Source organism: Thunnus maccoyii, chromosome 7 (assembly GCF_910596095.1).
Source record: "Thunnus maccoyii chromosome 7, fThuMac1.1, whole genome shotgun sequence".
Lineage (NCBI taxonomy): Eukaryota > Metazoa > Chordata > Actinopteri > Scombriformes > Scombridae > Thunnus > Thunnus maccoyii.
In genome coordinates, this window is record NC_056539.1 from 28417698 (window position 1) to 28442728 (window position 25031).

General features: G+C 41.9%; 1 protein-coding gene across 1 annotated transcript; it reads left to right on the top strand.

Annotated features, from left to right (window-relative positions):
- aspm (assembly factor for spindle microtubules) lies at window positions 1-24853 on the top strand. The gene is made up of 26 exons (XM_042416189.1): window positions 1-488; window positions 813-956; window positions 1226-2765; window positions 3531-3626; window positions 3828-3929; window positions 4030-4176; window positions 4377-4613; window positions 4732-4799; window positions 4882-5023; window positions 5278-5408; window positions 6178-6353; window positions 7880-8025; window positions 8313-8398; window positions 8498-8710; window positions 10042-10246; window positions 10891-11039; window positions 12143-12271; window positions 13007-13201; window positions 13563-18185; window positions 18437-18586; window positions 18690-18881; window positions 19403-19595; window positions 20450-20604; window positions 24000-24176; window positions 24341-24513; window positions 24616-24853. The coding sequence occupies exons 1-26, from the start codon at window positions 213-215 to the stop codon at window positions 24716-24718; spliced, it is 9948 nt and encodes a 3315-aa protein (XP_042272123.1). The 5' UTR covers window positions 1-212; the 3' UTR covers window positions 24719-24853.
- The last annotated feature ends 178 nt before the right edge of the window (window positions 24854-25031 follow it).

Genomic DNA, 25031 nt, shown 5'->3' on the forward strand with positions numbered 1-25031 from the left:
CACAGCCGGATTTCAAACTAGATAGATCTCCTTTCAGTGTGTTGTTGGAGGAAGCGTGTTTTAACGTTTGCTAGTTGCGGATTGACTATTATCGAGCAGTCAACATTGACGTTAGCAGTAGTGCTTATGGTCGGTTAGTTACTATCGCGTTTAACAAACAAACAACGGAACATGTAGCTATCTATTTAGCTGCTTTAAATAGTTAATTTAAAATGTCCGAAACGGCAACTTCAACACAGAGAGGATTTCTGGACTTCAGTCCGACAAGAAAGGACGTCACAAACAAGGAAAATGATATTCCTGTTTTGAGTTTGATCCAGTTTTCAAAGGCTCCTTTTCTAACATTTGGAACAGTGAAGTTGGGCACCTCAAAGGCGGCTGTTCTGCGGATTGAAAACCCCACAGAGGACGCAGAAGCGGAGGTTACTGTTGAAAAGATCCCATCTGGTAAAGGCTTTTCTGTGGACTACAACACATTCACAATTCAGGTACGTTGTTTGTTGATCACCTCTCCAACCACGGGACACTATTCATGTAATTCATAGAAAAGTGTGAACCAAATTTACAGTCTTCGTTATAAATGATTGAACCTAAACAGCCGTGCAATACTCGACTGTAGCAGCAGCTGCAGCAGGATGAAGCATGCTACTGTCACCCTCAGAAGCATCAGTGGTGTGCTATAATCCTAATATTTCCATACTGGATAAATTTATGGTCCCATAAACCTTTGGTGAATTTTGTTTTGTCCTCATTGCATCCCTTGTCAGACTTAGCATTTGGTTTATATTTTGCCTCGTGCTGTGTGTTTGCAGCCTGAGGGGTCATTCAACCTGACAGTAACCTGGACTCCAACAGAAGAGGGTGGCATTAGAGAGCTCATCATCTTCAATGCTAATGGGGTCCTCAAGCACCAGGCTGTTTTGCTCGGGAGAGCAGAAGCACCCAAAAAGAAAAAGGTAAATGTCCTCATTCAGCTGGTACACAGAGACGATCAGCAGCTACAGTTGTATTCAAATACTGTAGATGAAGAAGTCATTGAGTCAGACTTTGACTGATTGGTATTTAGCTTTATACATAACTGTTTTTTTAATTTCATTGCTTTGTGGCTGTAGAAAAACAATCTAAGTTGTAGAGGAACATATCAGGTAACTTAAATGACCTGTTTTGCCTTGCGCTGATGTCAAAGTTATACTGCTGCTTATAGAAATGTTTTCTTGTGTTTCAGAAGAGCTTATGGGACACAATCAAAAACAAAAGGGAGGGTGAAAGAGTAGCTGTGCCCAGGAGAAAGAAAGCAGAGCCTCCTCTGAAGATGGCAGCCAATAAAACCTTCCAAGTGTCCCGAAAGCCGCTGTACAAAAGCGACAGACCCCGCAGCCCGCTTACCTCACTGAACGAGGGCAAAGCTGTCAGAGAGAGGTCCCTCTCCAAACAAAGTCCCACCGACAATCACCCTAGGAAATCAGAGGAGCAAAAGGCTTTAAATCTCATTCACAGGCAACGGTCTCTGACGTTGTCCGACCAGGAGAATATCCACCACGCTCAGAAGAACTCTCCTCTCGTTTTACTCGTCCCGACCACAAAGGTGACGGATCCCGGTCTATTGTCTGCTAGCCCAGATGCCTTGGCAGGAAAACCTGAAAACAAAGATCTTGCCAAAATGCTTAACAGGACGTTGTCACCTATCGGGACACCAGAGAGGTTTAAGAAGCTCATGCCTTATATTCAGTCAGTCGAAAGCCCAGTTCCTGTAAAGTCTGATGCTGATACGGACAGTCTGTTACCTAGTAGCCCAGTTTTATCTTTGAAAGATGCACTGGCCCTCATTGACTCTGATCTGAGCCATATTAACACCAGTCCTCGAGACATTAATTCCAGTTGTGACTTTTCAGATTCACTGGAATCTAAAAGTGGGAGTCAAGGCTGCGAACCGGACATAAATGTCCTCAAAGCGTTACCTGATACCCCAGAGGTGTCTGAGTCCAATGAGCCAAGACTTACTTTCTTCGTCAGTAAAAAGGTCGTTGTGAGTGAGGTGGTTGTTTCAGAGTCTGATAAGGCTATGGAAAGAGTCAAAAAGACATCTTTTACTTCTGCCACAGTGACCAAGAGCAAAGCGCCAGTAGAGGAAAACAGCTCAAGTGGAAGGAAAATAAAGAAGTCAAGGCGAAGGCTCTTAGAGAAAACACTTGATGTGTCTGACGGCAGCAGTCAGTACGAGTCTGGACCAGGCACTCCATGCCTTCCTGTTATAGACCCGGACACAGGAACCAACAGATGGCAAAACTCCGAGGAAGACAGCTCTCAGTGTGACGACAAGGTTCAAGCCCGGGAGTTTATCTCCTCCAGCCCGAAGACGAGGGTCGATTGTTCGCCTGCTCCCATCACCTTCCCTGTCACCTCCCCTCCATCATTGGCTCCTTCTCGCTTCAGTTTCTCAGTCGCTTCCCCTCCTCCTGCAGTCCTCGCTCCCATCACGTTTACAGTGACCTCCCCATCGCCCTCGAGCCTATCTTCCCCAACAGCTATCCTGCCCCAGCTCATATCGGCACCTCCGTCTGTTCAGGACTCGTTCCCCATTCACGTGGCAGCGAAGAGCAAGAAGAGAAAGAGCGAGGAGTATTTGAAAAGTGACGGGAAGATCGAGGACGGTGGGAAAACCGAGCGGGTTAAAAGGACCAGAGTGGTAGCTGTCAAAAGTGAGCAACCCAGATCAGCGCAAGAGAGGAGGAGTACATCACAGAGGCAGCAGCCGAGAGCAGCAGGTGGGCAGATGGGAAGTTGATTTTTTTGTGAGAATAAACGTTTAAGCATCAACCTTCCTGCAGTGGACAGACATACAAACTGTCGGTGTACTTAATTCAATTTAAATGATGATAAAAACAGCACACTAATCAAATCATTTGATTATAATTAATATAGCACATCTGACTGCCTCTCTATAAGCTATACTAATGGTCATTTAAATCTGATCTATCTATAATACCAGATGTCCTGATCGATATAACGTTTGAGTTAAAAACTTTAGCACTTTGTTATGAAATTTCAAAAAAGTATTGGTGTTAAGTTTTCTGTATTACTCTATTATTGTGCTTTTTGCCGCGTTGCAGCTTCACAACACAAAGTTTTTGAGTATAGAGCATTTTAAAAGGAAAACAGGAATATTAATGGAATTTTAAAATTTAATTTTAATTTAAATTTGATTAATTTGTCTTTAGCCCGTTTAGGCTTGTGTCAAGTTCAGATTAGCGCCAATATTACTATATTTAGATAACTGTAAATACTTGTTTTCTTACTATACATGTCTCGACTGATAGTTTTCAGATTGGCCTGTTGGATATTGGAATAGTAGGATAATGGAAATAGTTCATTATCGCACAGTTTCCTCATTAATAACATTCTTGAGTTTTAGTTTCAATATTGTATGTTTGTTTTTTCCCCCTTGTTTCCGGACCACCTATATTAAACTAAATGCTGTTTTTTTTTTTTTTTTTTTTTTTTTTTTTTTTTTGTTTGTTTTTTTTCCCCAGGCTCGGTGCGCTCAGTGACGTCATCATCTTTAAAGACTGCGAGGTCTGCAGTCGCTGCTCAGGCAAAGCAGCCAAGCTCCAAACTCACCTCACGAGGTAAAAGATAATGTAAATTCATCTAAAATCTAAACGTAGAATATCTTTCAATTAAGAATCTGCTGCTCTTCTTGAAGCGTAGGCGTTTCAGCCAACAGTGATTCAGCTCTCACCAAAAGCCAGACGGCAGGTCATCAGGCATTTTTACAGTGGAACTAACAGCAAGTAATTATGTACCAACATTTCTCTGTTGTTTTATAGGCGCCCAGTCTCTGAAGTCAGTCGGCGTACCATCTGTGAAGATGGCAAAAGTCGTCGCTGTAGCGCAGTCAAAGCTGAGCTTCATTAAGCCCGGGCACACAGGTATTTCACGCACACGATGGAAAGTGCTGTTGTAGCGTGTCGTAAGCCGCCTTTTTTTGTTTACCATTTTGTTTCCTGCAACCGCCTTTCTCTCTTCCAGCCATACCAAGACACCCGATGCCGTTTGCCGCCAAGAACATGTTCTATGACGAGAGATGGATTGAGAAGCAGGAGAGAGGATTCACATGGTGGATCAACTACATCCTCACTCCAGATGACTTTAAAGTCAATACTGAAGTCACGAAAGGTAACATCTGTTCAGACATTCAGCAAGTTTTGTAGTCTTTGTTTTAATAAAATGTAAAAAATGATCATGCTCTCACAGTTCACAACTTAAACCCAGTAATTATTGCGGTGGAATCTTTATTTGTGTAAGTTGTGTTTACAAGGGACTTCCTAAACCTGTAAAAATCCTTAACTTGTGCCTTTTTTTTTTTGTTTGCTTAGTGAATGCCGTGTCCCTCGCCATGGGAGGCGACAAGTTCAACGTGCCCAAAGCGCCGACCAAAGAGGAGATGTCTTTCAGCACCTACACGGCCCGACGGAAGCTAAACCGCCTCCGTCGTTCCGCCTGCCAGCTGTTCACCTCCGAGGCCATGGTCAAGGCCATTCAGAGGCTGGAAATCGAAGTGGAGGCCAAGAGGCTGCTCATCCGAAAAGACCGCCATCTTTGGAAGGACATAGGTAAAAGTGGTACAATTTCAGTGTTTTTTTTTTTTTTTTTTTATATGTTCTGAAATCTCTATCAAACCCATAAATAAGCTTCAAGTAACATTTCCTCGTGTTTTTTATCGTCTTTCAGGTGAACGCCAAAAAGTCCTCAACTGGCTTCTTTCATACAATCCGCTGTGGCTACGGATCGGGCTTGAGGTATTCCTATACACGCTTTTCCTCTTGCTTATCTGTCTAAATAATGTTGCTAGAGTCTTAACCGACGACGCTCCGTTCTCAGACGATCTACGGGGAGCTGATCTCGCTGGAGAGCAACGGCGACGCCTTCGGCCTGGCTATGTTCGTCCTCCAGCGGCTGCTGTGGAACCCAGACATCGCCGCTGAGTTCAGACACGCCAAAGTGCCTCACCTTTACAAAGACGGTAATTTTATCTGTTCAAGTGTCATCGTGTCGTCTGTACCGTCAGAGTCAGACTTTATTCACCAACTACATGTGTACAAGGAAATTGTTTTGGTGCAGGTGTCAGAAAAGCAAAGTTAAGAGACAAGATACGTATCAAAAAGTGTATAAATAACTACTGTGTGCATTTTCAGTCATCAAAATGCTGCACTGATGGATGTTTTATGTGCAGAGCTTGGGGGTTGGAACCTGTGTTAACATGTCTCTCCCGGTTAGGCCACGAGGAGGCGCTGTCCCGCTTTACTCTGAAGAAGCTGCTGCTGCTGGTGTGTTTCTTAGACAAGGCCAAAGAGTCTCGACTGATTGAGCACGACCCCTGTCTGTTCTGCATGGACGCAGAGTTCAAGGTAGGCCGAGTCCTCTGTCGTTGTCGTTGTTGTTGTCAACGACAGACATTAAATCCATAAAAAAAAACAACATTTAATCGCCATCTCATTAAAGACTAAAGGTACAAGCCATGTCAGATAAGTCAAAGCTTAAACTTGGAAAAAAGACAACACACTTTACCTACACTGCTGTAGAAACGTCTGCACTGTTAATTAATTAATTAATTTATTTATTTTTTCACTGCCTGAGGTCTGGTTGTGCTTACACAAAAAAAAAAATTAAAGAAAATTTCTATTTATCATTTAATAATTAAGATATAAAAGAGATACGCTCTCCGTCAGGGCTCGTCTGCTCCGCGTCAACTGAAGCTGAAAGCAGAACAGACAGAAGGCGAATCTGATTATTCAGTCTGGCGGAGTGTAATGATGCATCAGGAGAGTCGTACACTTTTAACTTGTATAGATGACTGTGTGCTACCTCTGTTAGTACAATATGGCCGTGACCTGTTACACATGGCTTTCTTGTTTCAGGTTAATGTCCTTTTTTGTGTTTTGATGGTAATAATTTTGCCTTTTTTTTGGCAATAAAGGTGGTAACACAGCCTAAACTAGGAGAAAAACATAAGTATGTATGTTGTATCTGAGAAGAAAGTGGACTGTCCTCATGTTTTCTGAATTTTAATCTATATTACACCACAATGATTCACATTATTGTTTTATTCCTGTTTCTCCCATTAGATCTTTTTAGGTTGCATCAATCTGACACGCTGTTTTTTTTTTTTTTTGACAGACGAGTAAAGACCTGCTCCTGGCCTTCTCCAGGGACTTCCTGAGCGGGGAGGGGATCCTCCCCCGGCACCTCGGCTACCTCGGGTTACCCGTCTCTCACGTTCAAAAGCCCCTGGACGAGTTCAACTTCGCCGTGAAGAATTTGGCGGTTGACTTGAAATGCGGGATTCGTCTAGTGTGAGTGAGATGTAACAGATTTTAATGTGATGCTCTAATCCGAGTCGGGGATATTCGCTTTCCTTTCCGTAGAGGTCAGGCTCATCTGTACGGCTGTATCCATGCAGCTGGGAGGGATTCAGGGCACTTTCAGATGGGGGATTTCCTTCCTTGGCCGCCTTCTCACTGACTGACGGTCTCCCCACCTGCCCTGCTGTTGTGTATTATTGCACTCTGATCAAAGTTCATCCTCATCTGCTCCATGCAGTATATTTTTGTGTGTATTTCTTTTAATGCACAGGACTACAGGTTGAAAAATGTATTAAAGTACATCTTCTCCTGTGATTAGAATTTATTTTAGACTAGTCTTCTTCTTCATGGGTCTTTCCCCAGCTGTAGGAGGATGAGCAGCGGAAGGGCTCCTCACACAGCGTTTAAAGAAGATGACACGGTGAACTCGTCAGGAAAAGGGCAGAGTTAAGGGTCAGACATACTGTAAATCAGTGTTTATACTAAATTGGTTGTCTGCATGCACAGGTGCTTCATGGCAGATTTAGTTGTACAGGATATTTGCATCATTATTGTTAAAAAACATGCTCTGTTAGGTATTTCACTGGACTAGCAATCTGGATATTTCATCTGCATTCAGTTTCTTAACTAAATTACCAGAAAATCTATTATATCATGATATATATATTTACATTGTGACATAAACATAGTTTCAAACTAGGGTTTCAACTAACGATTGTTTTCATTGTTGATTAATCTGCAGATTATTCTCTTGATGAATCGTTCTGTCATGTGATTTCTTAAAGCTCAAGGCAACATCTTCAAATGTTCTTATTTTGTCTGAACAACAGTCTAAAATCTAAAGATATTCAGGTTACCGTCATGCATGACACTCATTCAAATAGCTGCAAATGCTGAATATTTGGCATTTTTGCTTAAAAAAATCACTAAATCAATTATTCAGTGATCAAAATAGTTGTCGATCTATTGACTAATTGTTGCAGCTCTACTTCAAACCTCTCCCCTTCTGCCGTTTTTTTGCTCTTTTTGTCCAGCACTATTCGGGGAGGCAGCGAAGTATCTGCATGCACAGAGAAAACTAATAAGTTTAATGATCGATAACGAGCGGCTTCATTACAATCAAAGCTGAGACACAGAGTTTGTCCACCCAGAAACATTCAATATTATGGGATATTTTCAGATAAATATATTGACATGATGCCGCTATTCGGTATCAAAAGGTAAAATATATATTTTTCTTTTTACAAACTTGTTTCCTTAAATATAAAATCAAAAACATTTCACAGGATTTCAAAGAGTAAAAGCTTCTGATCAAGACCTGTCTAGTTGTCTGTAATGAGTCTAGATAATGATTATCTTAAGCTGCCAGAGTCCATTGATCCAACATGGAAGCTGCCATGTTGATTAACAGCTAATCCCTGCAGAGTGGAGTGATAAAGCGGTAAACACGGCACACCAAAGTGTCCAAAGAAACAAAGATTCTTACAGATCATCGTTTTTTTTTTTTGTTCTTGCAGGCGTGTGATGGAGCTCCTCGTCCAGGAGTGGAGTCTGTCAGAGAAGCTCCGTCTGCCGGCCATCAGCCGCCTGCAGAAAGTCCACAACGTCGACATCGCTTTGAAAGTGCTCAAAAGCAAAGGGGTCGACCTCAAGGATGAACACGGTAATTACGATTTCTCTGCCGAACAAAAAAAGCAAAAACGGGGAGAAAAACGTTCCGCTCTCCACAAAATGAGATTGGGATGAGATTTTTTTTGTTTTGTTAGTTCCTGTAATTTCTTGTTTAACTCCCGCAGAGCATACATCATCATTTTCAGTATTATATAAAACAGAAAAGTAGCAAATCTTCACATGTGAGAAGGTGGAATGAGGGAATTTTGGGTATTTTTTTTTCTTGATAAATTACTTAAACACTCTTAATATATTTAAGCGTTGTATCCTCGTTTTCAGGCTCCGTCATTGATTCCAGAGATATCGTGGACGGACACAGAGAGAAGACATTGAGCCTCCTGTGGAAAATCATTTTCGCTTTTCACGTGTGTATCTGACTTTTGTTTTCATTTTGTCGTTCACAACAGTCCAACCGTTTGAAATATTTAAAAACTTTAAACACATTTATCAAATTCTCCGTTAAGGTGGAGGTGATTTTGGACGAGGATCAGCTGAGGGAGGAAATCGGCTTCCTGAAGAGAACCCTGCGGACCAAACGCAGGCTGGCGTTCCTGAGGGCCGATCGGGGGATTCAGCCCAGTCCTGTAAAGACCAGGGAGCCGTATGAGAACAGCAGCACTAAGATCACCCTGCTCATGAACTGGGTCCGTGCTGTGTGTGACTTCTACAATCTCAAGGTGAGCTGGCCAAAAAAAAAAAAAAAAACATCCTGTCATGTTTGAAGTTGAAGTTGCATTTTTTTTTTTTCTTCTAAGGCTGGAAGCAGTGTTGCTTTGAACCTCAGTTTGTCATGTGATGCATTATTGAACAGTTATTGTGTTGTAGCTGCTGCTCTGTGTCCTCACAGTCACTGCTTTCTCTGCTTCTCCTGAAAACATTCCTATGAGTTTCTACCAAAGTGGCTGGTTTTAAAGAGCCCCTAAAGAAACTGCACCAGAGTCCGTATGAGGCCCAGTTAACTTGCCTTAACATCTTTAAATCAGATATAATCAATATATTTTGTATTAATATTGGATCACATGAAAGGGACAAACCCACTACGATAATAATAATGATAATTATAACCCAACTCTGCTGCATTTTAGTGTCTTTCAGTTAATTCTTTTGGTTCACTGCTCTCATCAGTGTCGTTTTCAGCAACAGGAAGCAGCTGCTAGTTGTGCTAGTTAGTGAATAGCTGATGAACATAATGGCGTATTTAGCAGCTAAAGACACGGATGTTTCCCTCAGGAGTTAGCAGATACCAACAACGATGCTCCACAGAGAGAGAATATTGAACTTTTACACATTAAAGAGGACCTATTATGCTCATTTCTAGCTCTGTGTTTTTATTCTGGGGCTCCACTAGAGTAGCTTTACATGATGCACAGTTTAAAAAAAAATATCCTTATTAATGCAGCCCCTCAGTTCAGCCTCTGTCTGTAACAGGCTGTTTTAGCTCCTGTCTCTTTAAGGCCCGCCTCCACAACAGATAAATGTCGAATGGATCTAACATCATATTGATAATTAGAATCACACAGTAAAGTTTTGGATGTGACATAGAGGATGCTGTGCAGGTTAGCAGGGCCTCTGTATGGACACCGGTGTAGTATCTACTGTATATGGGGTTATAAGGTTGAAATAACTTTGCATGTCTGTGCAGATTAAGACATTTTACTTACCGTCTGTCTACCTGTCTGCCTGTTCCCTCTCGATTCGCTTTGCAGACAGTGTCTTTTTTAAAAGTAGCCCACATTTATGTCTTATCAGACGGAGCAGTCGGAAGGAATTATCTCTGAGTTGGAAACCTTTTTTAGTCGTTTAATTCCTACTACCTGCTCCCTCATATTAAACACTACCCTTTTCATAAGTCTGTGATTGGTCAATTACCACTAAGAGCAGATATGAGATAATTCTTCTCTGATCTATTCACTGTAAAATCTTAACAAGATGAATTGTAACATTTGACCTCTATTTATAAATGGCAACATAAATTTGCATAACCCTAAATCACTGTCTGTCTGTGCAGGTGGAGAACTTCACCGTGACGTTCTCAGATGGCCGCGTCCTCTGCTACTTAATCCACCACTACCATCCCAGTCTCCTGCCAGAGGAGGCCGTCAGTCACAGCACCACTCAGACCGTCGAGTGCTCGTCGAGGGGTCGCCTGGAGCTCGACTGCTCGGCCAGCGACTCCGACAACTCCTTCGATTCCTCGCCGACGGGCCTGAACGGTACGTTTCAGCTGCGTCTTCGGTGCGTTTGACTGTTTGGATGCACAAGTGGGTTTTTATACATCGGAGCTGACGCAGTTCATGGGTTTTATGGTGTATTAGAATGGGGAAGACTGGGAATTTGATAAAACCTCTGAGGTATTCAGGGAAAAACCTACAAATTCTAACACTCTACAGAAATAAACATCATTGTCCATATTTTATACAGTCGTTATATTAGTTAGTGTGTTTTTTTTGACGGTTTTATCCACAGAAAACCCACCTGTTGACCAACTTAGACTGTTTATTGGAGACAAAACATTAATGAGGAAAGAAGAAAGTCATGGAAGTACACTGCCATAGCTTTGGAAAGTCACGGAAAAGTCAAAGAATTTTACCTCAGAGCCAAAGGTTCAACTCAAATGCAAAATGTGTTGCACCACAGCATATCTTTGCCCTTTTCCCAGGCAAAAAAGTCCATTATTATTCTTAATTATAGTGACTTAAGTTAAGAACCATGTGTGTCATGGCTCAGAAGTTAAATGTATGCAGTTAAACTTTTATGTTTGCCAAGAAACCTCTTGAATTGACTGTTTTTTAACAAGACACTGGTTATAAAGACACTGGAGAGACTGACTTCTAATATTTGCTCTTTTTATGAACAGGCCCGGTTTCTCCCTCGGTGGAATTTAAAGAGCTCCTGGAAAATGAGAAAAACAACTTCAGACTGGTGAACACCGCCGTGGCTTTCCTGGGCGGGGTTCCTGCCATGATCAACCCAGAGGACATGTCCAACACCATCCCCAATGAGAAGGTGAGACTGGACAGGTGTTCTTGACCCTCTGCAGCAACACAAACAAACACCGGAGGAGCAGACTGAACAGAGCAGCCTTTTTATCAAACATGCATCTGTAGAAAGATGCTGAATATTCCGAGTCAAAATTGTTGTTCTATAATTTATCAGTGGAGCGACGAGTATGGATTGAACTCTCTAAAGTCACAGATTGGTGCAACCTTGGGACAATTAAAAGACCCATGTCTCCTCACTCTGGATTATTTTTTTGAGAGATGGTCTTCTAATGCAATTTCCTATCTAATGTATGAACAGCAATTTTTTCAAAGATTCACAATGAGCCAAGTTGAAACTTGCAACTACTCGCCAGGTTAAACCTATGCGACTAGATGAGACGGTGTATCGTCTCCATAGCAGCAACGCTCTTTACTTCTGTTCCAACTGACGGCTTTCCAGGCTTTTCTTTTGTAGCTGGATATGATTTGTAGCGTCTTAATATACAAATGAGGGTGGTGATACTGTAGCAGGTGAGTAACTTCTTGTATTGATGAAACGGTGAAAACATGACGAAAAACGAGGGAGTGCCATTTCAATCGGCTGACAGTTTGCTGACTTGACCAGCTGACTTTGCTACAAGCTGATTGGCTGCTGTAACAGGTGACGTGCCTTACGTTCTAAAACCAGCCGCCGGCGACTTGACAAGCTGAGTCGCAGGCGACGCCATCAGCCGGCTTCAGTGGAGCCGAGACGGGCCAGTTCACACCGCTGCAACTTTTTCCTGAAACGTTCTTCGTTTTGATGTGAATCTTTGGTCTCAACTTGGCTTTATAGGCAAATTCTACGATTTTATCTTAAAGCAAATCATGTCTTCACAGCGCAGCATCAACTGGTATTAATTACCTTTCATAGAAAAGTCCATTTTTAGACCAGGTGTAGTCAAATTTATGTAAAATCTTTCTCTCCAAATGTAATGATTCCACTTAATAAATGGGAAAAAAAAGTCAACATCCACAGTGACTCAAAAAATATCTACAAACCTCCCCCAAAGATGTCTAAAAAAATTGGTTTCAAGATGGAATCAAATACTTCAACCATGTTTTTTTTTGTTTTTTTTTCCTTCTCAGGTCGTGATGTCTTACCTGTCCTTCCTGTGCACTCGTCTTCTGGACCTGCGTAACGAAACCAGAGCAGCTCGGGTCATACAAGGTGCCTGGAGGAAATACAGACTGAAGAAAGACCTGCAGCTCTACAAGGTTGGTTCCATGTTTCGGTACAACTGCATGTTGTGATTTTTAGTTTAATTTAATAGATCTATTTTATTTATTTTGTGCGCGGTGGACATTGAGCAGCAGATTCAGCGTTACAGTGTACAGTGACTCTAAAATCCATGCTTTATCATTTATTTTTAATTGTTTTCTTTTTGTTTTGTTGTTTGCAGACCATGTTCCTGTTACAATAAAAACTAAAGGGTGCTTTCAGTGTCATAGTTGCACTCTTGTTTCCATGTGGACATGTAATTTTAAATAAGTTCTGTCACTCTGTGCCGTTATATTGAATTAAATAAAATATTTGAATAAAAAGGCCCTAAACCCATAAATTAATGCTTTACATGGTTTGTGTTATTTTCTTGTATTTAATGACCTCATTACAACTGAACTTTAGTAAGCTGAGATGTGTTTTATTTGTGTGATATAGTAGTTAGTCATTGTGATTTATTTAAGTCATTAAAAAGGTCAATTAGGAGCATAAACCTGAAAATGAGTCTGTCTCATTTTTATTAAAATAGAAGAGGAATCATCTCATTTGATTATTGTTTTTGCATAAATTTTCACATTCTCAAAATTACCATCTAGGAAACGGTTTAATATGATGGAATTTTTGAAAAGGTTACTAAAAAAATATAATTTGTTGAATGCCTGGCATAGAAGAGAATTAACATACCTGTTGCATTTATAACTTTTCTTGCTATTTTTTTTGTTTGGACACAGGAGAGAAACGCGGCTGCTTTGAAAATCCAGCTAGTTGTGCGGAGTTTCCTCCAGAGGCGCAGAGCTAAGAAGCAGAACCGAGCCGCCGTTATCATCCAGTCGCTCTGGAGGGGTCACGCCGCTCGCAAAAGACTGAGGCTTGTAAAAGAGGCTCAGATCCGGGCTCTGCAGGATGAAGCGGCAGCTGTCATCCAGGTAGGTGTATGTTACTTATGTGTGGATGCAAAAAGGCTGTTAAGAAAGTGATTTATTGACTAGGTATCTAGAATTGATTGAATATAATGTCATAGTAGGTGTAAAAAGGTAAGATCACTTCTCAGTATTCTCATGTGTTGATGGTTTTTACTTGTTGATCTCATTAGTTTTTCTTACTGTAGTGATCCCAGTTAGAAAGGAGCCAAGAACACATTGACAACATTTCTCAGTGTTACCTTTTTTTTACTTTACAATGTCTTTTTTTTTTTTGTTGTTTTACAGCAAGGATACTTGCTGCTTAATAAAGCTGGCTTGTGAAATTGTTTTTTTTCAATAGCTGGTTCTTATCTTGTCCATGCAGGCTCAGTGGAGAATGTTTTCAACCATTAGGGCTTACCAGCGCCTCAGATACTACGCTATTGTTGTCCAAGCACAATGGCGAATGAGGAGAGCGGCCTCCGCTTACGGAAGAATCCACCGGGCGGCGACAGTCATTCAGAAATACTCACGGGCACGGGCTCTTGCGAGAAGAGAGCGGGAGCATTATCTCTCCCTCAGAAGTGCGGCGGTGAAAATACAGAGAGGATTCAGAAGATGGAAAACCCAGAGAACCGAAAAAGAAAACCGCGCCGCAAAAGTGATACAAACGGTGTTTAGGAAATGGTATGAAGAAAAAAAGGCAGAAAAAACCGGTGCTGCTGTAAGGATTCAGTCTTGGTACAGAATGCAAAGGTGTCTCCATCAATACAGAAAGATCAAGAGAAGCACCATGCTCATTCAAGCCCAATACAGAGGTTATGCCCAGAGGCGCTACTTTCAGATGTTGACGCTACAGCACCACTCTGCTATTGTCATTCAGAGTGCCTTCAGAGGACATACTGTCAGGAAACAGGTGGCAAAGATGAAATGTGCCTCAGTCATAATCCAGCGCTGGTTCAGGGCCTCTGTTAAAAGAGACATCGAAAGGCAAATGTTTGTGAGGATGAGATGTGCCGCCGTAACCGTACAGGCAGCGTATCGTGGGAAAGTGGCTCGAGAGTTGCTGAAAAAACAGCACAAGGCAGCAACAGTGATCCAGGCTACTTTTAGGAAGTACGCTGCCCGTAGGCGCTACCTCGTCTTAAAAAACGCTGCCACTGTGATACAGCAAAAGTATAGAGCCACGATTTTGGCTCATAAGGCGAAGAAGGAGTATGATGCTCTCAGGAATGCTGCACTCACTATACAAGCTAACTGGAGAGGGCGAGCTGACAGGAAGAGGATAGAAAAACACCACCAGTGTGCAACGCTGATACAGGCCTGCTACCGTCGACACAAGGCGCGAGCAGAGTACACGTCAAAGAAGGCAGCGGCTGTAGTCGTACAGCGTCACTACAGAGCTTATGTGGCTGGAAAAGAGATGAGGAAATCATATCTGCAGAAGAGGGCAGCCTGTGTCACTCTCCAAGCTGGATTTAGAGGCATGAGAGTTAGAACAGAGCTGAAGAAAAAGCACAGAGCAGCGACTGTCATTCAGTCTTCAGTTAGGATGTTTTTAAGCAGGAAACGATATTTCTTACTTCAAAGTGCAGCGATTATCATCCAGAGTCGGTACAGAGCTCTTCAGCTCTGCAGGGCACAGCAACATGAGTACAGAGAGCTAAAGAAGACTGCTATAAAAATACAAGCAATTTACCGAGGATTTAGAGTAAGGGAAGACCTAAAAAAGAGGCACAACGCTGCCAGAACAATCCAAGCTCAGTTCAGGATGCACAGAATGCGTATGGCTTACCTTGCCACCAAGTGTGCTGCTATCATTATTCAAGAACGCTACAGGGCCAAGATGCTCAGGGATCAACAGATGCAGAGGTACAGAGCTATGAAATCTGCGGCTGTAGTCATCCAGGCAGCGTATCGTGGCCACAGGGCCAGGATGGAGGTCGCAGAGATGCACCGAGCTGCAACAGTGATTCAGAGAAGGTTTCTCACCATCCGAGATAGAAATCGATTCCTAGCTATCAAGGCGGCCGCTTTGGTTTGTCAGCAGCGGTACAGAACAGTGACCCTGCTGAGAAAAGACCGTCTGGACTATCTGTCAAAGCGCAGAGCAGTCGTTTGTCTGCAGGCAGCCTACAGAGGATATGAAGTCAGAAAGCAGTTGCGCATCAAACACAAAGCCGCCGTAACAATTCAGTCTCACTTCCGGATGTACCAGCAGAGAACTTCCTACAAGAAGCTCCACTGGGCTGCCAATGTATTGCAAGCACGTTACAGAGCCAACAAGAAAATGAGAGAGGAGATGCTAGCTCTGACAGCCAAGAGAGACGCTGCTGTTGTCTTACAAGCTGCTTTCCGTGGAATGAAATCCAGACATATCATCAAGCAAAGGCATCAGGCTGCCAGTGTTGTACAGAGAGCTTACAGAGCCCACTGTGAGCGCAAGCTTTATCTTACCTTAAAATCCTCCGTCCTCACCATTCAGCGGTGGTATCGGGCCACTGTAGCAGCAAAGGAGCAAAGAAAACGATACTTGCGTATGTGGCGTGCAGCCGTTATTCTGCAGGCAGTATATAGAGGGCAGCAGGTCAGGAAAGATGTTGCTCGTCACCATCAGGCTGCCACAGTTATCCAGTCTGTATTCAGAAAGCACAGAGAGGAAGTCAAATTCCACGCCATGCGCTTGTCTGCCATCATCATCCAGAGATACTATCGGGCCTGTATACTTCAGAGACAGGAAAGGCAATACTTCCTAAAAGTCAGACATTCTGTTATTGTTCTTCAGGCAGCTTTTAAAGGTCACCGTGTGCGAGGGAACCTTGCTAAGATGCACAGGGCAGCTACTGTCATTCAAGCAAACTTCAAGAGGCGTAAGCAGCAGTCAGCCTTCAGGAGACAACGCTGGGCAGCCTGTGTCTTACAGCAGAGGTTCAGAGCTCAGAGACAGAGAAACCTTGAGATAAAACATTATCAACGGCGCAGAAAAGCTGCCATCGTGTTACAGGCTGCATATCGTGGAATGAAATCAAGGCAGAACATCAAACAAAGTCACCGTGCCGCCAGTGTTATCCAGAGAGCTTACAGGACACTCTGCGAACGCAAGCAGTATCTTAACATAAAATCCTCCATCCTCACCATTCAGTGGTGGTATCGGGCCACTGTAGCAGCAAAGGCACAAATGCAACAATACCAAAAACTGCGCAGTGCAGCCATCATCCTTCAGGCAGCGTACAGAGGCCGGCAGGTCAGAAAGGAGATTGCTCGTTGGCATCAGGCTGCCACTGTGATCCAGTCTGTATTCAGAAAGCACAGAGAGGAAGTCAAATTCCACGCCATGCGCTTGTCTGCCATCATCATCCAGAGATACTATCGGGCCTGTGTGCTTCAGAGATGGGAAAGGCAATATTTCCTAAAAGTCAGACACTCTGTTATTGTTCTTCAGGCAGCTTTCAGAGGTCATTGCGTGCGAAACAACATCGTCAAGATGCACAGGGCAGCTACTGTCATTCAAGCAAACTTCAAGAGGCATAAACAGCAGTTAGCCTTCAGGAGACAACGCTGGGCAGCCTGTGTCTTACAGCAGAGGTTCAGAGCTCAGAGACAGAGAAACCTTGAGATAAAACATTATCAACAGCACAGAAAAGCTGCCATCGTGTTACAGGCTGCATATCGTGGAATGAAATCCAGACAAATCATCAAACAACATCACCATGCTGCCAGTGTTATCCAGAGAGCTTTCAGGACACTCTGCGAACGCAAGCAGTATCTTACCAAAAAATCCTCCGTCCTCACCATTCAGCGGTGGTATCGGGCCACTGTGGCAGCAAATGAACAAATGCAACAATACCAAAAAATGCGCAGCGCAGCCATCATCCTTCAGGCAGCATACAGAGGCCGGCAGGTCAGAAAGGAGATTGCTCGTTGGCATCAGGCTGCCACTGTGATCCAGTCTCTATTCAGAAAGCACAGAGAGGAAGTCAAACTCCACGCCATGCGCTTGTCTGCCATCATCATCCAGAGATACTATCGGGCCTGTATGCTTCAAAGACGAGAAAGAGAACACTTCCTTAAAGTGAAACATTCTGCTATCATTCTTCAGGCAGCTTTCAGAGGTCACAGTGTACGAAGCAATGTTGCTAAAATGCAAAGAGCAGCTACTGTCATTCAAGCAAACTTCAAGAAGCATAAGCAGCAGTCAGCCTTCAGGAGACAACGCTGGGCAGCCTGTGTCTTACAGCAGAGGTTCAGAGCTCAAAGACAGAGAAACCTTGAGATTAAAAACTATCAAGAGGTCCGAAAGGCTGTCATTAACCTACAAGCTGCCTTCCGTGGAATGAAATTCAGACAGTCAATCAAACAAAAACATCAGGCTGCCGGTGTTATCCAGAGAGCTTTCAGAGCCCACTGTGAGCGCAAGCAGTACCTGACCTTGAAATCCTCCGTACTCACCATTCAGAGAAGGTACTGGGCCACTGTAGCAGCCAAAGCACAAAGGACACAATACTTGGAAATGCGCAGTGCAGCCATCATCCTTCAGGCAGCATACAGAGGCCGGCAGGTCAGAAAGGAGACGGCTCGTCGGTGTCAGGCTGCCACCGTGATCCAGTCTGTATTCAGAAAGCACAGAGAGGTAGTTAAATTCCAAGCTATGCGTCTGTCTGCCATCATCATCCAAAGATACTATCGGGCCTGTATGCTTCAAAGACACGAAAGAAACAGGTTCCTGAAAATGAAACGATCCACAGTTATCCTTCAGGCTGCTTTTAGAAGCTGGTGTGTCAGGAGAGACATTAGTCGACAATGTCAAGCTGCCGTTTTGATCCAGTCATACTGGAGATGCTCAGTCCAAAGACGTATCTACCAGAGGAAGAGAGAGGCAGCTGTGAAGCTACAGCGCAGGGTCCGAGCTGTACAGCTTGGCAGGGCGGAGAGGAACAACTACACCCGAATAAAACAGGCCGCCGTCACGCTTCAGTCTCACTGCAGAGACTGGATTGCTAGACGACAGGTAATGAGCTTTATGTAAAGTTCACTAGAGCATGCAGTACATTTATTAAGATAATAAAAGCATTCTTTATTTTAAAAACTTCATTCAATATATCAGAAAGTTGAATATTACTTGATGGAGGTAATCCATTACAATGATCATTACATTTGTTCTTGTCAAATTTGTGTTTAGGAGTGTTCATTCATTTGAATCTACCTTGTACTAAGTGGGATGAAATATGCAAAAAAAGTGATTATTGTATTATGTTTCAGGTGCTCGAGGCAGCCAAAACAACGAGGAGACTTCGTTTCACTGCCGCAGTCTTCCACCATCTCAGTGCCGTAAAGATCCAGAGAGCTCTGAGAGCCCACTGGGCCTTGGAGTCTGCTAAAAGACAGATCCATTCTGTCATCACCATACAGGTATGGTAGCAAAGAGCCCTGAATGCAAAAATTGTCAGTGAAGTTAAGTAGTCTGATGAATTTGAATAAAGTATAAAGTATGGTGTTTTTCTCCTTCGGATAGCGTTGGGTGCGAGTGAGGCTGCAGAGGAGACGGTACCTGGAGGACAGGAAGAAGGTGCTTATAGCCCAGAGAGCGGTCAAGCGCTGGTTAGCTCGTCGCCACAAGGCTGCGTCCGTCATACAGCAGGCTGTCCGGAGATTCCTCCTCCTCAGGCGCCAAAAGAGGGTTCAGCGGGGCATTGTCAAAGCTCAGGTATTACAGTCAGTGGTGTGAACTTGGTTTATAGCATCACAGATGAACTTTTTAATCTCTGATATTGATTAGGTAGAGCGCTGATCGAAGGAGACTTCTTGATCTTCATTTGGCCACAGAAAAAATATTTTATCCAGTAGTTTGCTGTTGTATATTGTTTTAACAAAAGTTGTAGTTCAATATTCAATAAACTGTTTTTATAACCTTCAAACTTGGACATATGAGCACATGAGGGCAGTAAAACTCTTTGCCGAGTTGTTTTAGGGAAGCCAAAGCACATAACATATGATGATATTGGTGTATGACTACTTTAATTCTGCTGTTCATGTTGATTACTGTTATTGTCATAATTTATAGCAGCAAAATATTTGGTTTGAATGGATGTCAGCTAAAAGTCCAAGGTCAAGATTGATAGACCAGTTCTCCCCCTTGGCAAAAATTTTCTACATCCTATTCTCTTTTGATTAACAGCTAATTAGAACTAATTAATTATCTTTCATTTTCTCTCTCTCTCCCTCCAGGCCTTGTGGAGAGGTCACCGCTCCCGCCAGCTGACTGACAATCCCAAGATGGTAAAGTTGAGACACAACTTGCGTAAAGTCTCCGCCGGCGCCCGAGAGGAGGACAAACTGTGCAACAAGACTTCGTCTGCCCTGGACTACCTCCTCCGATACAAACACTTCTCCTACATTCTAGAGGCCCTAAAAAACCTGGGTAAGGCCTCACTATTCAGTGATGAATTCCCACTACAACCACAGTTTTCTTTTAGTCTCTGTGTAACTTTGGCCTTGATTTTATTCACAACCTTATTGATGAAGGACAGAAGAGTATTCTCTTCCCCCCCATGCAGAGTTTTGCCATCAGTTTGCCAAGCAAGTGTTGTGATATGACTACTAAGCAGTATTTTCACTTGCATTGCTCATTAACCGTCCAACCAGTTGAGTTTTACAGATGTTAACTACCATTCTGCACATCTGCTAGGCTAACTAAAGCCAGAATTCAGACATCAAAGATTAGAATTAAACTTTGGTTTGTGCTAATTTAGGACAGTTGTAATGGACAATTAGCATAATTTTATACTGTATAACGTTTAGGGATTTGGTCTGTTATGCTGTTGCTATAGGAATTATTTAAAACATTTTCAGTCAGGGTACACCAGCCTGTAATGTAGCTTTACGGATTAGTGTCTGTGCAGACCATCAACTCTACACACTGTTATTCTGACATCATCCTTAAAGTTCAGTATAAAATATAGGAAGTGAGGGAAGAAAAAGTTTCTCTTCTGTTTTTGGTTATGTGGTAATAGTTTGACATCGACAAAATAAGTCTGCTGAGTTCTTTCCACAACAAGATGATCAACATGTGTTCCCAAAATCAAATGTTCAATGTCAAATCCAATTAAGTGTATGTGCTTCATAGACAAAAATGTATTTTTGGTTAATATACTTGATTCTAATTATGTTTGTGATGTGACATCCTCAGCTTACTGCAGTGTGTCCCCGATTCTAACAAAAGACCCTCTGTTTGTGTTTGTATGTGTGTGCGCTATTATGTGTCTACATGAACAGAGACCGCCACCAGGTTGTCCCCAGAGTGCTGTGAACGGCTGGTAGAGAGCGGAGCCACCGAAGTCATCTTCACACTCATCCGCTGCTGCAACAGGAGCGTCCCCTGCATGGATGTCATCACCTACTCCATCCAGATCCTCCTCAACCTTTCCAAGGTACCTGGACACCCTACAACTGGTCTGTTTTATGTGTAGTTGCCATACAAAGCAATCAGGTACTCATTCTCACTAGGGGTCGGATCGTATCACGGATTTTTTCCCATGGTCTTAAATGAAAACATCATTCAAGATGTCCAATGGTTAAATAAAATCTTAAAATTTATAAAATATTCAGTGCTCAATTGTTAAATTAAATTGCAATATGAAGCATGATACCTCCCTCCTTTAAACATGGTAGTGAAACAGCCTGTGTCCACATCATCAAAACTCGATGATGACTTATAAACATGGACACACGTCTTGTCCTGCAGCTTAGTTCGTTGAATGAAATGCCAAACGAACATTCAGCGGGGAAAAGTGCACCGATAACGTCAGTTAGCAGCTACGTAGCTAATTATCTGCTCAGCTAGAGCACATTAAACAGCAGGTAAACATACCTGCAGATGTCACTACGGACCTGTTAGATGCTGGTTTGGTCGTTACTCTTCAAAATCCCTGTTAGCGACATGCTGTCTGTCCATGATTTGTACTTACAGCAGTTTGTTTACTTTGTCTAACATGAGACATTGAATTTTGCAACTAATCCGCAGTTCACATGCGTGCTGAACAGTGGGGGGTGATCTGTACGGATCACGGATCAACCACAATCCGTTGCACCACTAATTCTCACAGTGTTAAACATAGTAATAATATAAAATATAGTGATTAGTTGACTCTATAAAAGGGTTTTCCCTTAACAGAAACATTACACTTCTCAGTTGAAGGCAGGAAGTTATCTGTCCTTTTCTTACAGGTTAAGTTGTTTTAACAGTCTTCCTTCATGTGGCATCTAGCTTTAATAAAGAAAGTGTGAATGAGCACACAGTGAATGCAGGCAGTACAATCATTTATTTTTATATTCATATATTTTTGGTTTATTCATTAATGTAATTTTAAGACTTTTTTTGGCACTTTCCGGCTGAGAGTTGATTAAACAGATCGATACCACTCAGCAGCCACTTAGCTTAGCTTAGCATAAAGACCGGAAACTAGGATTGGCTGGCCTGACTTCGTCCAAAGGTAACAAAATATACCTAACAGCACATGTAAAGCTCACCAATTAACAAAGTTTATCTCTGCTATTGTTTCTTTCATCAGTACAGAAAACTAAGTGTAAAAATGATTAGCTATTTCTTGGCTGGACACAATGACTTCCTTTTTAACTGGAGTTGTTGTAGGAAACAAAAGAGATATATATAATGTTAAATAGTGAGCTTTAGAGATGCTGGTAGGTGTAATTTGGACAGAGCCAGGCCAGCTGTTTCCTCCTGCCTCCAGTCTTCATGCTAAGTTGAGCTAAGCTAAGCTAATCGCCTCCTGGAAGTAGGTTGATATTCAATGCACTGAGAATAGCATCAATGTTCTATTAATCGTTATGTTTGATGTAAAAACATATTTGAAAATTATTAACCAACAAAATATAAGTGCTAATACCAAAGTTTACTGCTTGTTAGATCATACCACAGAAATAATAGTGATAATTCTGCTGAGTAAGAAGTTACCAACAGTTAATTTAGCCGAGGAAACACAGAAGTTCAGATTGTTTCATCAACAGCTCATCTCACTTCCCTTCAAACTTTCATTTCCTTTTTATATCATCTTATTGACATACAGACTCAGTTTCTCTTCTGCAAAACGAATTTCAGACTTAAGGCCAACATCCTCTTGTGCCAGTGTTTTTAGTTTAGTGGTTCCTGTTCCCACGGTTTAGCGTCCGTCACTGTGGACAATGTAGGAACATTCTGCAGAGTCTGCATTTTCATTCATAGGAAGACAAAAATGAGGAAAGCAAACTTTAAGAATTAAATGAGGAAAAACTGAATATTTCTGAAAGTTATTCAATCGTTTTGAAATGTCTTCATTTGCAAATACAGTGGCATCCCTCTGTATATTGTTTAAGGTTTGTGCATGCCTAGTAGCACATCATTTATATTATAAAATTACAAAGTGGAAGATAACTGGATTTATAAAGTATCTATCATGCATCTTCTGCAAAGTTAATTTCACAACGAATCAGTACCTTGGATATAATAAATGTGAAGGTAAATGTTCTTTATCGTCAGACACTTTTGGGTGTTACAGGCTTGTGTGTTCTAGACAATACCAAGTCTATAAAAGTTGAAAGTTTAGTTTATATTCTTATTTGTTTAAAAAGATTCCCCTCCATTGGCCCAACATTATGGTTAAAATTGGGAAGTTGTAGCCCACTTTGCTGATTTAAAACAAAACTTCAGGGACCTGATACTGCATCATCACCATCAGGTGTTTTTCCTGATATAAGTTCAAACAGTTTTTTGTTGCAGACTTTTTGTGAAATTTAATTAATTGGAAAGATTTTATAGGAATTGGAGGGAAAAAAAAGGAGAAAATAAGAAAAGGAATACTAGCATGTTATATAAATAGCATAATCCCAGCAGATTACATTGGTTTAAACAGAGCCTTGCAGGTATTGTAATGAAATCACGCAATGAGAGGTGAAACTGGAGAACAGTGAAGCAAAATGAGAGGAGATCAGACTGTAAGATGAGTCTGGTTCTCTAATAACTACTGATGGGAGATTTAGTTTTTTTTGCTTTTTTGTTCTTGTTTTCTCCAATGTCGGAATTCCCTAGTCCCATTGCATGGATTTGGGCATTCCGTCATTTCGTCACTGTTTGTTTTTTATTGATTTTTCACATTGCTTTGTGGACTTTGCTCGACTTGACTTGCAAAATAATCAAATAATCAAGTTCACTGTGGAAAGAGCATGTTGGCAGTAGCTTCAGCCTTCATATTCAGGGTTTTTTTTTTTGTTTGCAATCAAAGGATTTATGACCTCGACATTCTGTGGTAGAAACTAAGACTAAGGGTCAGTTAATGGTCAATCAGAACTGGTTCATATGACATGTTGTTTGACCACGTTGAAAATCTAATGTGTTTATAGTTGTTCAGACAATCCTCTCAGACAATCATAGCGTTGCAGTCGGTTGTTCTCGTGAAAAGCGATAGAAATTGTTTTGTCAAGAATGGAAAAATGGCAAATAAAAGCACAAAACAGAAATAACAGCTGAGGCTGATGGGAAATGTAATTAGTTTAGCAGATATTTGGTCATAAACAATAGTATTGAAAACATTGAAATTTTGAGAAAGAACCACCAAAGTCTCTAGGATTCATCTTCTGAGGACTTTTTCATGGAAAAACATCAGATGGTTGTTGAGATAATTCAGTCTGGACCAAAGTGGCGGACCAACCAAGTGACAGACATCGCCACCCCTAGAGCCATGTCACTAGCATGACTGAAAATCACAAGTCATGCTTCCTGCTTCACCACAAGCTTTCTCTCTCCTCCACTCACTCGTTTTCTCTCCCTTAGTACCACAAGACCATTGAGGCCGTGTATTCGGTGGAAAACTCTGTGGAGACGCTGCTGGACCTGCTGCAGAGATACCGGGAGAAGGCAGGGGATAAAGTGGCAGAAAAGGGCGGCAGCATCTTCACCAAGGCCTGCTTCCTCCTGGCTCTCCTCTTGCAAGACAAACACCGAGCTGTGGTGCGTAGCTACAACATACAGACTTCTACTTATACAGAAATATATCTCTCCAATAATTTTAGATAATTAAAATCCCAATATCAAATCCATATTTTACAGGAAAGTTTTAGTTTTTGAAAATGTAAAGCAAACTTTTTTTTTTTTTCCTTCCTTTTATTTTTTAGGAGGTTATGAAGCTACCCAAGGTCTTGGATAGGATACGCAGCATTTACCGCCTCACTGCTCGCAAACACAAGATGGATGCAGAAAGAACCGTTATCAAACAGAAGATGAACGCGTCGATCAACGGGAGTTTCTACGTTCAAGCGACACCTCGTAAATCCCGTCCCGTGCCAAAGTATGTATTTGTATAATATGTTAGATACTGTGTCTGAGAGACATTTACATACAGCGTGTGTTCGCAGTGGTAATTAACATCCCGTTTTTTTTTGTGTTTCAGATTTGCACCGGATTGGGTTCTCAGGAAGGACAAACTCAAAGACATCGTGGACCCTCTCAGGGCCATTCAAATGGTGGCAGAGACACTGTCCATTGCTTTGTAAATAGTCAAGCTTTTTAAATCTTGATCCATCTCATCTTTTTTTTTTACATTTGAAAATATTGTTTTATGTACTGTTCTTTTATCAAAACATTTCCAAGTTTTACATGTACATATTAAAACAAATTTGTTTCATAAACACGGGCCAGTTTTCATGTATCTTATGTGTTTTCATACTTTGCGTTGGCTCAAAATGAGGCCGAACAGGTGTGTATCACTATTATCATTACACAAGCAGAAAGAAGCAAGTTTAACCAATATTGTATACAGGAGTTGAAAGGAAGGATTTGTGATGATATCGTTCGAAGGAAGAGCTG

Coding starts and splice junctions, on each gene's coding strand:
- aspm (XM_042416189.1), top strand. CDS start 213: ATGTCCGAAACGGCAACTTCAACACAGAGAGGATTTCTGGACTTCAGT. Junction 18,587..18,689: donor ATTCTGTCATCACCATACAG/GTATGGTAGCAA, acceptor TCCTTCGGATAG/CGTTGGGTGCGAGTGAGGCT. Junction 19,596..20,449: donor AGAGGCCCTAAAAAACCTGG/GTAAGGCCTCAC, acceptor CTACATGAACAG/AGACCGCCACCAGGTTGTCC.